At 37.1% G+C, this 18,475-nt stretch overlaps 1 protein-coding gene across 1 annotated transcript; it reads left to right on the top strand.

Moving 5' to 3' along the window:
* Positions 1-10,789: 10,789 nt before the first annotated feature.
* mrps16 (mitochondrial ribosomal protein S16) lies at positions 10,790-16,883 on the top strand. Its single transcript, XM_037781800.1, has 4 exons — positions 10,790-10,988; positions 12,854-12,884; positions 14,166-14,432; positions 15,919-16,883. The coding sequence occupies exons 1-4, from the start codon at positions 10,806-10,808 to the stop codon at positions 16,047-16,049; spliced, it is 612 nt and encodes a 203-aa protein (XP_037637728.1). The 5' UTR covers positions 10,790-10,805; the 3' UTR covers positions 16,050-16,883.
* Positions 16,884-18,475: the final 1,592 nt, after the last annotated feature.

Raw genomic sequence — 18,475 nt, 5'->3', positions numbered from 1 at the left:
GATCTCAAGTGGATATTGTTTAATTTTGATGAAAAAAAAGCCTGGAAACGTCTGCTGTATAGAGCACAAGATACCCCGCAACGATGTTAGTCTTTCCTACATCACCACGTACTCTATTCACACACAACGTGTGGTAGGGGAGCGGGGAAAACAACATATGTTATGTTGACATCTGAGTCTGGCGTCTGAGTTATGAGTCATGCAGACATCTATAACTCAACCAGTGATCAAACACAGCCAAAGGCCACATAGAGACGGCAGCTCTCTTTGGATTTCCAAGGAGATCAGAGGTATCAGAGGGAGGACAAAGTGGACATGGAAAATACCAAACGATGGTACAACAACTGTGGTAAAACTGAGGAGACAAATCAGTCGTATCAGGCGAAGCTGGGCAGACAAGAGTGGATGTTGCCTCCTTGTTGCAACACCATCAACAGGCCGATCGGCTCAGCAGAGAGAACAACTCTGTGGAAACGAGCGAGGTGACATCACATAAACATTCAGACTCAGCTGGATGGGTGCAGGTGGGTGCAGGGGTGGCAGCGGCGGCTTGGGGGGGTTGACATCCTGTCACTGCTCATTATAGTGTGAATTCTGTGTATCCTCAATAGCACCTTCACTTGGCACAAGCAGAACAAACTAGTGATGCCACACTGGAGATAGAGGTCTGTAGGAGAGAGTGTAGTTTGATCACTGAGGAACAGGTGGAGGACAATAGAGATGGTGGACAATTCACCGCACAAAAGACAGACAACCTGAAGTCTTCAAATGAGAGCGATCTCACTATTTGAAGCCATGTGAACAAATAAATACGAACTACAAGGCACATGACAAAGCCATGACGATGGCTGTTGTCTCCTCCGGAGGTGCAACAGCGCTCCTTTATCCTCCTTAAACAATGCGTTAAGAAACCTGTTGTCTGCACATCCCCGAGGCTCTTATCACCCCGCAGCAGAGCTCACCTGTCCTCTTCTGTTTAACACAACCGAAAACCAATAAAGCACCTCTTTCTGTTCTACTGTCACCCGAGGTCACACTTTAACCTCAACACCAGTTTGCTTGTTTATGCAAGGATGGTGTTGGTCGTGAGAGTTTAACGCGATGCCTGCTACTCCGAGTCGTGCATAAACAAGGTACCATGTCATAGCCAACCGCTGATCTCGTGTCTTTGATGATTCGCCTCCGACCGGCACAAACGCATTGAGATAATGCAACATTTTAACTTGTCATGGCCGCCTACGATGTCCTTAAGATAAGGCACCTTTTGGTTTAGTGTCAGTTTGCTAAGAGAGGGGCATCATTACAGTTACACAAGGAGTAATCTCTGCGTTGCTACTGGGTGTTCAATAAACAGGTTACACCAACACCTAAATGTGAAAGATCACAGATGAACAGATTTCCCTGAAGCATGCATGAACACGACTGAGACTAAATCAGTGAACGAGTATTTTGGAAGAATTTGTCCCCGACGATATTTGTCACTTTGCTCAAAATCCCTTCAAAGGTTTGACTAGAAAACAACCAGAAGGCCTTTTCTATTAATTGAAACATTTTTTTTCTTGGTCAAATGAAACTAAAATCCACTTTTAAGTTTGTCCAATGTAAACCTGTTTGTGCTCATTCCTGTAAATTGAACATAAGGGAAATGAGCTTCCTTACAGTTCCCCCTCTCCATAGTAAGAACAGGAAACAGAGATTATTTATAAAAAATACAGATGTTAAAACCTCCTTTTAATGCTGTAACAACACTGGACACTGAGAGTACACTGAAACCTTTAGAGAGTTTGTCTGTAAAGGAATACTGTGGGTTGCTGGCATCATTTCATTACAGCGGCCAGTGTTACAATCCATTTTACACGACCAAGAATGCTCTGTGTGCGTGTTGTACTTGTGTGAGTGTGTGTCTGTGTGTCTGTGTGTGTGTGGCATGTGATAGGACCAAAATTCTTGGGTATCACGCTCTGATGTGCATGCCAAATCCACTTGTCCTCTCACACAACCTACCAGTGTGGCTCTGCCGTTTCAGCTCTGCCAGCTGAGGTCTGGGGAGAGCAGCGGCACAGGAAGCAGGTCACGAACCCTCAGAGCAGCAATCACAATGTGATGTGCTGACTGAATCGGACCAAATATTACCTTTAACTGGCTATAGTTACCCTGTCGGCTCTCACCGGAGGTTAATTGTTTCATAACGTCAATTGAAAAACTAGTTGCTCTTCAAAAAAATATTTATTTTCAATAAGCATTATCATTCTTGAATAGAGGTTTGCAGTTCCTATTATATATATTATACTATATTATGTCTATATGTCTATAGTATATCATTGTAACAACAGAGAAATAATCCACCAAACACAAGTTTCCAAACTTTTTTTTCCGAGTTTATATAATTAAATGACTATTGTGCAATAATGATGAAGGCATAGCGGAGACATTTTACTCCCTTGTGCTGAACATAGAAATTGAGTAAGTAATTAGACATAAATAGAATTAAAAGAGCAACCAATGGGTAATGCCGGGTACACACGACACGAGAATCAAGCCGATTTTGGGCCCGATTCCCCCCCTTACCGACAATCGTCAGCAATGCCCCATTTTTTGACGATTATCCTTTCAGATATTCCTGTGGTGTGAGGTATGTTAAGAGTGTTTTTTACATCCCTGATTGGCTCAGAAGTCCATTCCGGCCTCACCGATCTCAAATTGTAAATATTAAACATGTTCAGTATTTTCGATCGGATATCCTGTCGTGTGTGGGGAACCCCGAGGACAGCCGATGACACAGTCACACCACAATGTTTATTTAACGTGTCTCCATGACTTCATCCATCCATCCTCGTGAATCCATCGTGAATTTTCAGTAAAAAGTAGTGCAAAAACCAACATCGCTTAATCTTCTGCCATGTTTGTTTACACTAAAGTCACGTTTGATCGCAAGAGATTTTGCGAGATTTCCGTTTTTTTTTAGTCAGGACTCTTGTTGTTCGTGATTGTGATCTGTTATTGTGTGGTGTGCTGTTTTGGCCAAATCGTTAAATAACACATAACATGTCGTTATGTGTGTGGGTCTCTCACATTTTCAAAATTTGTTACGATTCGAAAAAATCTTTTAGTGTGAGCCAGCCTTTAGTGAACTCCTTTTGTACTAGCTGGACTAATTCATCCTTTATTTAACCAGAGAGCTCCTATTGAGATACTATATCTCTTCTGCCAGGGAGTCCTGGTGAAGATGGGCAGCAAGTAAAAAAAAGTTTCATATACAAGTACAAATGGGGACAGATAACATCACAATGAAAAACATACCAAAACAACCACAACAGACATACAGGAATCACATAATCTCAAATAATCAAGGCAAAAATAATAACACTTGTTAAAAGCAACTCCATTGTTCTGTAAAAACAGATTTGAATAGTAGTGGAATAAGTATTCAGATCCTCTATTAAGGTAAAAGTAGAAATACCACAGTGTATAAATACTCAATTACAAATAAAAGTCCTGGATTAAAAATGTAGTCCAGAAGTATTATCAGCAACAAATACACAAAGTAATAAAAGCCTGGTTCCTACACTTCTTACCAATTATGTTATTTAATCAGCATCACTGATGCATGAACATGTAGGAAGCATTTTAGTGTTGTAGCTGTTTGAGATGAAGCTAATTGTAAGAACTTTATATACTGGCGGTTTAATGCTTCTTATTTCATATACTGATTGCGTGATTTGTATGTAAATCTGAATCTGCAATGTAGCTGTCAAATAAATGCGGAGATGTAAAAAGCTCTGAAATGAAGTGCAGTCGAAATATGTTATAGTAGAAAATGGAAATACTTGAGTTAAGTACAAGTACCTCAAAACACATTCCACCATTGGACTGTGAAATTATTTACACGTGCCTCAGCTCTCTTTTTGTCTATGATTGAGCGCAATCTTTTCTCTTCAACCCATATCTTATCAAAATGTTGTTTCCCATCATTAATAATCCTGCATGGCACATGTACAATTTCTCTGATAGCTTCAGTGTAGATAAATTTACCCTTCCGATGTAGCTTGTCACTGATTATAAAAACTGTCAAATGTGTAATTGTTTGGGTTTTCAAAATGTAATTTTCTTGAATGGGGAGCTCAGATTTTAATCACACAGACATATTTGTTCTACAAGTATTTTCTTTTTTTTGGTGCACAACCTCCTGTTTCCGGTGCTGAAGAAGATATAAAGTCATCAAAACCTAATAGAAAGTGTAGTTTACAACCCCATTTCAATGAGTTGATCATGAGCTTTCTGTTTCCGTAATGTTAACCTGGTCTTTGATAGACTTACATGATATCCCATTAGACCGTGTTTAAGCCCTCCAAGAGTTTTCTAGTTTAGACGTAAACTAAAGCTGCTAAAGAGGTTGTGTTCTACAAGATGTAAATGATGGAAAACAACATTTTACTGTATGATGGTCCAGGTTGAAATACAGCATATTCACCTATTCTTTGCAAATGTTTGAAAAATGAACCAGAGAACCATTGTGCCAACAGTTTGCTTTGGTAAATTAACACGATTACTACATAATTAGAGACAAATAAAAGCTAATCAAAGTAATAATATTAGTTATTTCAAATCAGAGTATTTAACACATTTGTCTAATGAAATGAGGTTATGTATCACCCACAACATTCACTACTTTGTTGATCGAGGCATGAAGCAACCACATGCCTCTCAATTCGAAAGCACACACAACATTTTTGCTTTAATCAGAGGCTGCAAGAGTAGAGAACTCTTCAAGAAAAAAAGTAACTGAAAATGAAAAAGTCTCTTTGTTAATGAAGATAAAAGTAATGCCTCCATTTTGCATGCTATCACAATTAGTCTCACCACAACCATCTGAAAGATCCTTCCAGAGAAGCGAGATCACTTGACCCCCCATCTGTGACCAAATCCTGCCTTTCCATTAGGTGCTCTTCGCAACCATAACGTCTATCTCTGCTCAAGCTGGACACAGATGCTTAAAAAAGCACGGGGCATCACAAAGAGCTCACAGACGAGAAGTCACACGGCGCCTGTGATTGAAAAGATCCATTATTCTGACTAGCAGAGCTGAAGAATCTTATATGATGTTCCTTTCAAAAAATAAACTTAAAACAACACAAACGTTGGTTGTCATTCAGTTTTGGATGGCTGTTTTACTGATAATCTACCTTAGGAAATGTATTATTTGGTGCAGAAATGGTGGTCAGAAGTAAGTAGCATAAAATGGTTTAAGGCGTTCAAGAGTCTTGGGGTGATTCAGCGGTTAACACAAGGACTCAGGTTTGATCCTTGTTGGTTTTTATGTGGTATTTCAATGTTCCACAGACAAGAAATGAAAATTCACTTTTGCTGTGTCTTTCACTTCTTGTTCGGGTCAGAGAAATTTCTCATGGCCTCCCGTACTGTGATCTGGCTCATGATGGGATCTGGACCTTTCAGTGTTCGCATGCACTCCCAGTGTTCATGTGGGTTTCCATGGGGAACTCCAATGGCTTCATTAACATTTCAAATTGAATAGTCAACATTGCTCAAACTGTATAAATTAATGTCTATACACTATTTGTGTTGGGATGTCCTGAGGTTGTCTTCTTCCCTTCCATGTATATGCTCCTTCTTTCAAAGTTTAACAACCCACTAAGGCTGTCAAAGTTAACGAGATAATAACACGTTTAACGCAAATCTGTTTCAACGCCACTAATTTATTTTACGCATTAACGCAACTTGTGATTTTTAGGTTGTAGCAGGCTCAGTTTTAAAGATAGGGTGAAGGTACTTGCATCATATGAAAGTAGAAAACCTAAGGAATACATTGGTACATGTCATACTAGCTTGTAGCATTAAGGAGGTTACAGAAGGCTCCAAAATTACGCAACATTTTGGCAAGAAAAACTGTTATGGCCATTTTCAAAGGGATCCCTTGACCTCGGACCTCAAGATGTGTGAATGAAAATGGGTTCTATGGGTACCCAAGAGTCTCCCCTTTACAGACATGCCCACTTTATGATAATCACATGCAGTTTGGGTCAAGTCATAGTCAAGTCGGAACACTGACACACTGACAGCTGTTGTTACCTGTTTGATTTGAGCATATTTTCTTATGCTAAATGCAGTACCTGTGAGGGTTTCTGGACAATATTTGTCATTGTTTTGTGTTGTTAGTTGATTTACAATAATAAATATATACACACATTTGCATAAAGCAGCAAATTTGCACACTCCCATGTTGATTAGAGTGTTAAATGCTTGACAAATCTTCCTCTATGGTACATTTTGAACAGATAAAAAAATGTGTGATTAATTTGCGATTCATTGTGATTAAATATGGACAATCATGCGATTAATCGCGATTAAGTATTTTAATCGATCGACAGCCCTACAAAACACACCAAACAGACACCGTTCTAAACACTGCCCACCCCCCAACCTACCGGCATGTGAAACAGGAAAAAAAGGTCAAATACACAAGAAGAGACACCATAAAGAGAGGTTTTAAAAGATAGACAAATCAGTGGCCGTTAGCTGGCCAGTGGGGCACACTCATATGCACGAACATTTACTAAAAGCACGCAGGGCTACGTCAACAAAACACAGAGAAGCTCGGATTACAACACACACAGAAGGAGAGCAACTTCATTCTCTGCTCAGGTATTACTCAACTATAGCTGCTGCCAAATACTTTGCACTACATACCCAATATGTGTACTATCGTTCAACATCCTTTTGTGTGAATAAACGGTAGTATGTATCTTTTCGGACACACTTAGCAGTAACCATGGTAACCCGTGCCAACCTCATGTGACCAAAACGATGACTTTTGAAGACTAAGTTACGCCTAGCAAAGTGAAATCTTATACTTACACTTCAGATAAGACAAGATAAGATATTCCTTTATTAGTCCCACAGTGGGGAAATTTGCAGTGTACAGCAGCAAAGGGGATAGTGCAAAAACAAGAAGCATCAGCTAACACAGTAAAATAAGCAAAACAAAGTTAGGCAAAATATGAACAATATAATAATAGGAGCATATATAGCATATAGAGCAACACATATAAAAATAGGAGCAGTATATACAGTTTTGACAAAAAATGATTAAATTGAAGCATTATTGATGTTACAGAGCTGTCTGTCAACGTCTGTTATGAATGTTGTGGTCACCACCACATTGCATTGTGGGATATTTATGCCGCCATAGTGTCCAGTGTTTGCATACTGTAATATTTCACCAGAAACAGTATGCAATTTGGGTACTATTGGTTTCATACTAAGGTTTCAGAAATACAAAAAAAATCTCACATGCTGTTTTAGCGTAATAAATAGCATGTTAAATAGCATATGAGAGTGGTATTAACCTTCTCATCTAACTCTCCACCAAAAAACGAATAAATGTCTTTCCCAAAATGTCAAAGTATTCCTCTAATTCCTGTGTGTCATAGATACTAATCATGCCAGAAAATGTGAACTTTCAATTTGGATTTATGCAACTCCTGAGGTGTGAGTTAATGAATGTAAAAATCTGAACCTTGCACGAATAGCAGCTGACCCACTATTGTGACACAAGTCTGACCAAAGTTCTGCATCAATCAACATTTCCACTTATTTCTAATTATTTGAACACATATCCCAAAAGATAAATCTCTGCAGTTTTAGCAGCCGGAAGTGATTCAAAACAATTTTGTTATTCTAACCTTGAGTTGGTTAACAAGGATATATGTATTATGTTAAAATATATTAATACGTTTAGGACAATATGGCCTCACAATGATTTAAATGTTGCTTTAATTCAGCTTACAGGTACAGTGAGAGTTGCTTCTAAATGCACAATGTAAGATCAAGCTCAGTGTGTGTTTAGAAGATATTAGTGGCATTTTCTTCTTCTTTCACATAATCAAATTAGACTCAGGCATCTTTGCCTACAATGTCTGGAGCAGCCTTCTACGTTTAAAGCAGACTCCTCTTGCTTTTTCCTAGTAAAATATCTGGTCATCTGAGCGTCTCTAACTGAGCTGTCACAGATGATTAGAGGAGGAACAACTTGTCTTGGTATCCCAAAGAGCATGGGGTCCTCACGAGAGAGTGAGCTACTACTAGAATCAATGTCACCGTTCAGATAATCACGCATTGCCGATTCACCATGTAAGATGAATTTTGTTTGCTTCCTAACTGTGTAAAGCCTCTATTCATTTTCAGATTTTTCCGCAGAAAAAACGTGGTCAACTCAATAATGACGCTTTCCTCTTGCAATTTCAGCCCTGGCTGTTGAGAACCAAGTGTTTTGTGTTATTTTGTTCGTTTGGTTGCTGAAATTATTTCTGTGACAAACTGAACTGACAAAAATATAAAAAAAAATCAATTATATTAGATTTAAATACTGTGTGCTAGGAAGTACTTGCTGGCATTTTGTCTTTAGTATACTTCATGTTTCCCTTAAAATATGGTAAAATCATTTGCAATAACTGCTACAGAGTTCTGTAATAATAGTTCATAATTAGAGAGAGAGGTAAATAGATAAGTTAGTGAGACAACATTACAAAAGAAATTGTAATGTACAAGGTGGCAACCATGTTGAAAGCTTTTCAAATACATTTGATTGAATAAGAGTTTAATCAATTAAATGAAAAACAAGATTATATCAATTTTTATAAAGACAACAACATTTTATAAACTTTCTTAGGTAATGCCTCTTTTATCTGTTTGTAAGTCATAACTGGCTTTATGTATGAGGAGTCACGCAGGGACAGAAGGATATTTTCAGAATTACAAACGAGGGCCTATCTCTTTTGTGTGTCTTCAGTGACCTCTCCTCGCAGAAAACCATGTGTTTGTCACACACACACTGAAAAACAAGCTTTGCACAACAGGAGTGTGAAATCACCATGTTCCAAGGCTGGGGGGGTAGTTGGGCTCCCAGTGGGCAGAAATCTCTGTGCACTCAGACGACATCAGGCAAAGCAATGACCCCTGAATTCATGAACGCTCTCAGGAAATCAGTGTTTCATCTCCGCTGGGGTCAACAGTGGAAACTGATTTAAAACTCAATGCGTTGCTGATGTAAGACACAAAATACATGTAGAATAGAAATGACATAAAAGAGAGAGTGGGAAAGATCACCTGACAGCACAGTTGTAACCAGAGAGCCTATAATCTCCAGCAACAGATCATGATATTTACAAAGTCATAATTATAAAGGTAACAGCTGGTTTTGTTATTTTATTGTGTTATTACCATGCTTATGATATTATCTTTGTACCAGCTCAAAGACCTTTACTAAAATGCGAAACTGTATTATTCATGTATTTAAAGCATTGCATTTAGGAAAAGCTATATTTGAGTACATTTACATAATCACATATTTTAAGTATTTAGCTGCATTCATAGCTAATGCATGCAACCACTGAGACCTACTACGAGTGCAATAGTAGAAAAATATTAAGAGGCACTGAAATAAGGGTTTTACTTATCAACAAAAGCAGAGGTATAATTAAATTTCCATTGCATTTACTGAAAGACTGCACTGAAGTGATGTGATTTTAGCATTTTTGTTTGCTGTTTTTACACATTCCACTCAAAGATATTCAGTTTACTGTCACAGAGGAGTAAAGAAACCAGAACAATTTTTCTTTCAAAATCACTCAGACCAATTAATTGATTATTAAAATAGCTGGCGATTAATTTAACAGTTGACAACTAATCGATTAATTGTTGCGGCTCTAGGGTAATACATTGTATAAATACTGCACTTTTTACTCCACTACATTTATCTGACAGCTGTAGTTACTAGTTTAAGATTTGACATACAAAACATAGGATCTGTTTACAAGATAGCAGTATATAAAGTAGTTTAAATTCGCTCCACCACAACCTGCTAAACGATTAAAATGCTGCTTAATATAGGCCTACCAATAATAATAATAATAATAATAATAATAATACAATAATATAATGTAGTAGCAGCCATATAAAATATTAGCCGATGACACTCAAAAGGGGAAATTCTGAATAATGAGAAGGCCTACTTTTACTTTTGATAAGTACATTTAGCTGATGGCTACTGGTGTACTTTTACTTTAAAGTTTGAATGCAGGACTTTTACATGTAAGATATTTTAGGATTTTTACAGTGTGTTATAACAAATGCTTACTTAAGAATCTGAGTACTTCAACCACCTCTGACCAAAAATGATTATACATTATATAACCAAAGCATAAGATCTTGAATGTAATGAGAAAAAAAGTTGTAATATTACAAGAATAAAGTCATAACTTTGTGAGAAAGAAAGTTGGAATATTACGAGAAAAAAATAAAATACCAGGTAAAATTAAATTTTATAATATTATGACTTTATTCTCTTAAACTTCTGACTTTATTCTCATAATATTACGACTTATTTTTCTCGTAAACCTATTACTTTTTTTCTCGTACTACTATGACTTTATTCTCAAAATCTCTTATTTTTTTTTTTTACAGTGTGTTAAAACAAATTTTACTTAAGAATCTGAGTACTTCTACCACCTCTGAACCAAAAATGGTTATACATTATAAAACCAAAGCATAAGGTCTTGAATGTAAAGTCAATGAGTGATGACATATTTTTCTAATTAAAAACAAACAAACATAATAATAAAAAAAATTTCAATTTTTTCGAGGTTGACAAAAAAATAGTTTTAATGTGTCCGAAAAATATTCCAGACTGAAGCATAAACTTTAACAGTGCAAAGTATTGCAGGCCTTCAGTTTTCCTGTGGTTCAGTGGAGAACAGGGCAACATCGCCATCTAGCGTCACGGTGACGCAATGACGCAGAGGTCGTCACTACGTCACTTCCTGTTTAAACATGGCCGTGCGCTGACAAATGTCACATTGCTTCTGCTGCTGAAACATTCAGTTATTAACGTTCATTATATCATCTGTACGGCGGATATAGAGGAGGCCACATCTGGGAAGACTTTAGCTTTAGTTCGTTCAACATCAGACGAGGTATTTCGCTCATTTATTGCTCATTTTAACCCGTAACGTAACGTCAAACAGGAGCTGCTCTTCACTGTTACTGTTAGCAACAGCTGCATAGCAACATGCTACTGCCATTCGATGATGTGTTCAGGGGTCATCGGATATATAATGCATGTGTGACAGTAGAGACTCTAGAAAGAAAGCTACTTATGAAATGCACTTTTTGTTCTATTGTCCTTCAGGCTATATCACAATCTTAGATACAGGCCTTTCCTTAACATGTGTGCAGACTGTCCTGATTTGTCTTCTATGTCTGATGATGAATGTCACTGCAGTACCTGTTGACAAGGTGTCTCACCTGGCTCGGGTTGTGTTCAATTAAATAATGTATGTGTTAGATTTCAAAATACTGCTGCTGGTTTACAAAGCACTAAATGGTTTAGGGCCAAAATACATGTCTGATCTTCTGCTATGTTCTGAACCATCCAGACCTCTCAGGTCATCTGGATCAGGTCTGCTTAGTGTCCCCAGAGTCACAACTAAACATGCAGAAGAAGCAGCGTTCAGTTTTTATGCACCAAATATCTGGAACAAGCTCCCAGAAACCTGCAGGACCAACTCCAACTCTGAGTTCTTTTAAATCAAAGCTTCAAACGTTCCTGTTTGCTGATGCCTTTTATTAACCCAGATAATGATCTTATACTGCACTAGAGCTTCTACTCTTGTGTGTTATTCTCTATTTTAGCTTCTATCCTAGCTTTTATTTTTAGCTTGTTTTTATTTTCTAATCTTTAATGTTTTTATGGTTTTATAGCTGTTTTAATTATGTCTTAATGTTCTTTTGCACTTTGTCTTAATGCTCTTAAAAGTTTATGTAAGGCACTTTGAATTGCCCTGTTGCTGAAATGTGCTATACAAATAAAGCTGCCTTGCCTTGATGTGTTAAAGGCACAGTCTGTGACTCAGATGTACCTCTAAGTTATGTTTATAGCTGTAATAAGTAAGGCAGGGGTCAGCAACCTTTACTATCAAAAGAGATATTTTAGGCAAAAAAAATAAAATAATAATCTGTCTGGAGCCGCAAAACATTTGAGCATTGTAATGAAGGTAACGCAGTTTATAGTCTAAGTATATAGTATACAAGTCTAATGCAGTTAGGGCTCAAGTGCAAATGTACTACGGAGTATTAGGGCCACATTGAGGGAAATAAATCGTAATATAACGAGAATAAAGTCATAACTTTACGAGAAAAAAGTCGTAATATTACGAGAATAAAGTCATAACGTTATGAGAAAAAAAGAAAATAACACGTAAAATTACTACTTTATAATATTATGACTTTATTCTTATAATACTACGACTTTTTGCACGTAAACCTTTGACTTTATCTTCGTAATATTACGACTTTATTCTTGAAATTTCAGATTTATTTTTTTCCTTAATGTGGCCCTAATACTCTATGGTACCGTCATACAATCGACCTACAACAATGATAAATACAAAAGAAAATGTAAACAAAAAAACAGTTATTCATTTCCATTTTTAAACATCCACAGGGAGCCACTGTAGAGGAGCTAAAGAAAGGCGTGTGGCTCCGGAGCCGCAGGTTGCTGACCCCTGCTCTAAATTATGTTTATAGCTGTAATGCCTAAGGAGATAGATTGTGTTCATATTTGCGTTGACATTGTTTGACTTTATTTAACATGCATTGAAGTGTATTATATTTTTTATTTTTCTCTCATCATGTTATTGCTCCTGCTTTTTCATGTTTGTAGTGTCTTGTAAGCCCATATGGGCTGGGCACCTTTTGGTGCGTGACGCTTTGAAAAATAAATGACTGATTTACTACTTGTATACACTTTGGTTTGAATGTGACTTTTTGTTTGTTGCAGGATAATCCAGCCAACACCATGGTTCATTTATGTGAGTATACTGTGTGAACACAACAGGCACATCTGGACTTTTTTGATGTTTTTGTTCTTGTAGCAGCATGGACTGGGGCAGAGTTTTAGCAAGACAAGTAAATCTAACATCTAGAGTATGTGTAGTCACACGTTTCACATTTATTTTGTAATAAGTAATACATTTAGCATAATCAGCTCTACAGCTTCCTCACGTAACTATTGCTGCTTCCTCAGCAGCAAACAGAATTAGCTTCTCATATTGGATTTACTGTAGGCGTATTGTAGAGTAAAGTAATGTGAAGTTTATCAATATGACTGTAAGGCTACAACTAACAATTCGTCTCCATTATCGATTGATTGAGTTGCTTAATCTATGAATTGCCAAATATAGTGAAAATGCCCATCACAAGTTCAGAGACCTCAACGTCACATCTGGAAATGTCTTTTTTTTTTAATCCTACCAACACTTCCAATCACAAAGATATGCAATTAGCAATAATATAAAACTTTGAAAGGAGCAAATCTATACATTTGAGAAGAATATTTGCTATTTTTGCTTGATTAAGTAATTGGTTAAATTATTATTGATTAATTTTCTGTCAGTCTATAAATCAACTCAAATTGTTTTTGACACAATATGAATTTATAATATACATATACATTCAGTTGCCACATTAATAAGTACATCTAGCTAAAACAAATGTGGTCTAACACAACAGTCCTGCAATAAATAGTTTTTAATTAAACAGTTTTAGAGAGGTGCTGATTTTTAGAAGATGGCAGTTTCAGGTGCTTTTGTTTTGTTTTGTATTGCTGTATACTGAGAGATGTTTCTTACATTTTGTCCACCCCATTCACATCAGTAATGGTAGACTAAATAATAGAACCTCTCTAAAACAGTGTTAACAAAAACTGAACATCATAAAGCTAGGATGTAGACTGCAGTATTAGTTATGTGTACGTAATAAACTGGCAACAGAGTGTGTGTGTAGCACCTTTTATAGAGCAGATGTCACAAAGTGTTTTACAATAAGAGAAAAGCAACGGACACAATTTAAGATAATACATAAAGCACTAAATAAAAGCAAGCAGTGAACATTTCACTACTGCTCCTCCCCTCACTTCTCTTCCTTCCACAAGATTTCCTGATATGAAATATGCTTTACAGTAAATTACTTAAACAAGGTGGTTAAAGCCTCTGACGGTACAGCCTTTACTGAAAAATGTGCATTAACCACATACAAGAAACAAATTTTATTTTTTCTTTGACCATGTTTACTGTGCTCATTTCCTTCTACAGCATCACTCCTGCTAAAGAAGTACCACGGGGGTTACGTCGTCATCCGATTGGCTCTTGCAGGACACAAACAAGCCAACAGACCCTTTTATCGCATTGTGGCAGCTTACAACAAAAGGGCAAGAGATGGTAAATATTTAGAGCAGCTGGGTTCCTACGACCCCCTACCGAACACCTACAACGAGAAACTTGTCAGCTTCAACTTTGACCGGATCAAGTACTGGATCGGCTGTGGCGCACACCCTACAAAGCCAGTGGCCAAACTTCTAGGTGTGTATTCACTACATGTTTCATTAAAGTGGATCAACATTGCACAATGTTATTGTCTGCCTTACCAAAGAATTGCGCTGCTCATAGTGATTTGTTTAGTCAAGGAGGTCCATCCATGACTTTTATGAGCGCCCACACCTTTTAGACAATATCTGTAGATATACTTCTCTGTGTTGACTATTCTTTGAAATCTTGTTTTCTATATTATCTGCTACCATAAATGATGACTGCTTGTACAATTATGTGTTCACACTGTGCCCTCAAGCACCTCATCCATGCCCTCTGGGATTGCAATTTGAGGGTTACCGGTTACACGACTGCGCTAGTCTCTGGCCAGCAGTAGTCGGAATCACTTCACCGGATGTGTGTCTCAAACATTGGGCAACTTCGGGGTCTGAAAAGTGAAGCCAATGCTGAAGCGCCTTTAACTTGAATTCTTTCCTTGCCTTTAACAGCCAGCAGGGGGCGACTCCTCTGGTTACAAAAAGAAGTCTGATTGTATAGAAGTCTACGAGAAAATGAGCCTACTTCTCACTTGATTTATTACCTCAGTAAACATTGTAAACATGAGTTTATGGTCTCAATCACTAGTTTCAAGTCTTCTTCAATACAGCATGATGTTCATTTAGTAAATTACGGTCCCATTTACAGTCAAATAGACCATAAAGCAGGGGATGCTTTAGGGCGTGTCTACCTTGTGATTAACAGGTCGCTACCACGGCGTTGTCCGGACTGGGAGTTTTCCGTGTTTTAGTCTTTAACCCTTTCACAGTGTGTTTTGAGTTCATGAAGGTGAATTATAACCTTTTTGGTCTCCTAAAAATGTCTTATTCAACGTTCAGTTGTACTTAGCTCCACCCTCTCGTGTCACTTCTGGTTGCAAAAGACCAACATGGTGACGGCCAAAAATCAAGATGGCGATGGCTGAAATGCCGAACTTGAGGCTATAAAACAGTAGTCCACAAACCAATGGGTGACATCACGAATACTACGTTCACTTCTTATATAGTCTATGATCTCAAATACTGCCCCGATAACCCAACTACACACAGACCACAGAGAGATGAGCCGAGGGTGTTCAGGTCGGGTAGAATCTAACGTTATGTTATCTCTCTTGATCCAGTTCGTTAGCTTGCTTCCACAGCTGTAGAAGGCTGTTGTTTGCATGCCAATATGTTTCATATGTGTGGCAACGGGGTGTTGGATAACACCGGCCAAAACAACAGACGTTCCGGACCGGAATGGAAATTTCCAAGGAGAACATACTGACTGCAGTGTTGTTGTCGGAGAAGCCAGTATTTAAATTACCTTAATCTCTGATCACATATCATGGTCATTTTATGATTTATTACAGTAAATATATTACATATTGGTCCTTTAAGCATCAGCTTCAAAAGATTTTGGCAACTGCAGGCAATGTCTCTGCAATAGTTTGTTGGAAAAGCTTGTAGTGAAAGATATTGTCCTACTCTCTCTCTTTCTGCAGGGTTGGCAGGATTTTTCCCTCTGCACCCGATGACGATAACAGAGGCAGAGCGTCGAAGAGCCCAAACGGAGCTGACAGCAACAGGAACAGAAGATGATCTGCAGGAGGCACAGAAGGAGGCTGAAGTGTGATCATTAAAGCTGTGGACTATGTGTGACTGTCCAGTACAAAAGGAGGTCACAGTTATACAGTATAGAAGGAACTGATTGATTTGTTTCCTAACTTGTTGGGTGGACTGCTCTTACTGTAGCAGCGTCAGATATGGCATATTGTAGTTCTAGTTGCTTTTAATAGCAGCTATGGACACTTCTCTGATTCTCGATAAACTCAATAGCTTCAGGTTATGTTTTTGAGAGTGTAGTGCCATAACAGGCAGTTTGTATTTACTGTTTTATTTGACTTAAATAAAGTATTTCAATATTATTGCATTTGGTTGCGGTTAAGGCTTTTTCAGACCTTTACAGACAGTTAGTTTGCTTTACTTTGAACCTGACTCATGAACTGCTATATCTATAAGTGCTATCGTTTCTTTTGTCTGTCTTCTTTCTTTTTTTGGCCTGCATATATTTAAATGTGCACGCATGAATCAATAGTGACGTCAGTAATGTCAAACACAAGAAAAGAAAGAAATCAGAAGTGGGTTGGTTTGCTGATACGAATACTTAGTTCCTTATTGGCTCATTAGCAAATTCTCCACCTGTATGCTGAACTGTGTGTTATGGAAACCTTTGTAAACTAGAAACTTATTGTTCACTTACAGAAGTCACGTAATGTTTGACAACATTTTTGGAATCATGATACAGTACTGTAATTCATGTTTTTACTGTTTCAAAGGAAACAAAGCTGAGTGCCGTTTTTTTTTTCTCATTAGAGTCAACATTTACAGATCAAGTTCAGGTACCATCAATCATGTTGTAAGCTCTAACTTGTATTGATGACCACCAAAATGCATAATAAATCATAGACCGTAAATAATCGGTTTCAGAAAAAATTTGACCTGATTACGTTAGAAAAAAGGAACGGTAACATACTGATCTCTCTAAAACATAATCACACCATACATAATTGTGTAGTAACAACCTAAAGCAGAAAATGTCTTCATCATCAACGGGTCATATTGTACAAAAAAGCATACAGACAACTCCACGTGCATGTTGTCTTTTGTTAAACCTACTGCAGAGAAAGCAAACACACACTGTGTATTCATTTCTATACTTTGTTTTGGCTTTGTGTTCACAAAAACTCTTAGATGAGCTCTGGGGACGGATCATTTAATGAAGTACTATAAACACTAATTGAAACACAATCTAATTCATATTTAGATGAAGATTTTTCCTCAGTATATATAAACTGCTTGTCTGTGCCTGTCACATGCTTCCTTGAATGCTTTTTGTTCTATCTTGAACAGGTCCATATTTCAAACCACAAGTGTGCCTTGCGTCAATCAGGTAATGATAAAAAGACTAATTTGAGCCAAGACACACTTGACAACACCCAGGTGACATTTCAAAGTCCAGCAGAAACTACCAACACTTAAAATAGCTCTGCTGTTCATACTGCTTCATTTCTATAAAATGGAATAAATAAATACTGTGGAATAAAAGTCAGTTTGATTCTTTAGAATGTTAATGTACTGAGCATTCCCAGATATAACTGTAATTATAAAGCAGTAGGGTATTGCTGAAAAAATGATGGTCACATGTCAATGCATATGATTGGTTTTATGGGTTTATGTCAAAAACAGAATTGTGTAAAAGGTCCCAAATAATCTCAGCTCTTATGCAATTTGTGCAATCTAGCATGACATAGTGAGCAGGAAATATTCTTTATTTTTTTTTTGTTGCGTGGCATTTCATAAATGATTTTCTAATAAGCAAACAGGGGTGTGGAGAGCTTTACAAAAAACCTTTGTGGCTTCAAGATCAAGAGAACATATATTTGTGTTTAACCTCGTCACAGCTCATTTATTTCTGGTGCTATTGAGACCGTTACCGCATTAACCATGTTTAACAGTCTATATATAGCATGACTGTTCAATTCAAGTGACCATATTGTCAATATGTTGCTCAATGTAACATTCCTTAAGTTACAGTGATATGACCTTCTGCATCATAGAAGTAAATGTCAACAACAAAGCAAATAAAATACTATTTGCCAGATTTATTGCAATATAAAACCTAATTAAATAAGTGTGTATGAAAAGTGAAACAATGCATGCATAGTTATATAATATAGATAATAGACGTTTTATTTTATTTCTTATTTTATTGTTGGTCATTGGTGCTTTTTATATATTTATATAATATTTATATATACACCTATTTTATCACCACTTGTGTACATAACAGTTCTGTCTATTCCTTACCTTTATTTGTCCAGCTTTGTTGTTCTTGTCCTTAGTTGGGTTTTCTTTTTTATTTCTGTGTAGTGATTTTAGAGAAAAGCATAAAATCTGAGTCAAATTCCTTGTATGTATGTACTTAGCAAATTCTGATTCTGATATAACTAATAACATTCTATTAATGACTATTTTTGTAACTAGATTTACAGGATGGAA

Source organism: Sebastes umbrosus, chromosome 1, assembly GCF_015220745.1.
Source record: "Sebastes umbrosus isolate fSebUmb1 chromosome 1, fSebUmb1.pri, whole genome shotgun sequence".
In the NCBI taxonomy this organism is placed as follows: Eukaryota; Metazoa; Chordata; class Actinopteri; order Perciformes; family Sebastidae; genus Sebastes; species Sebastes umbrosus.
The sequence above is the reverse complement of the archived record's forward strand: the minus strand, read 5'-3'. Positions and strand labels throughout refer to the sequence as shown.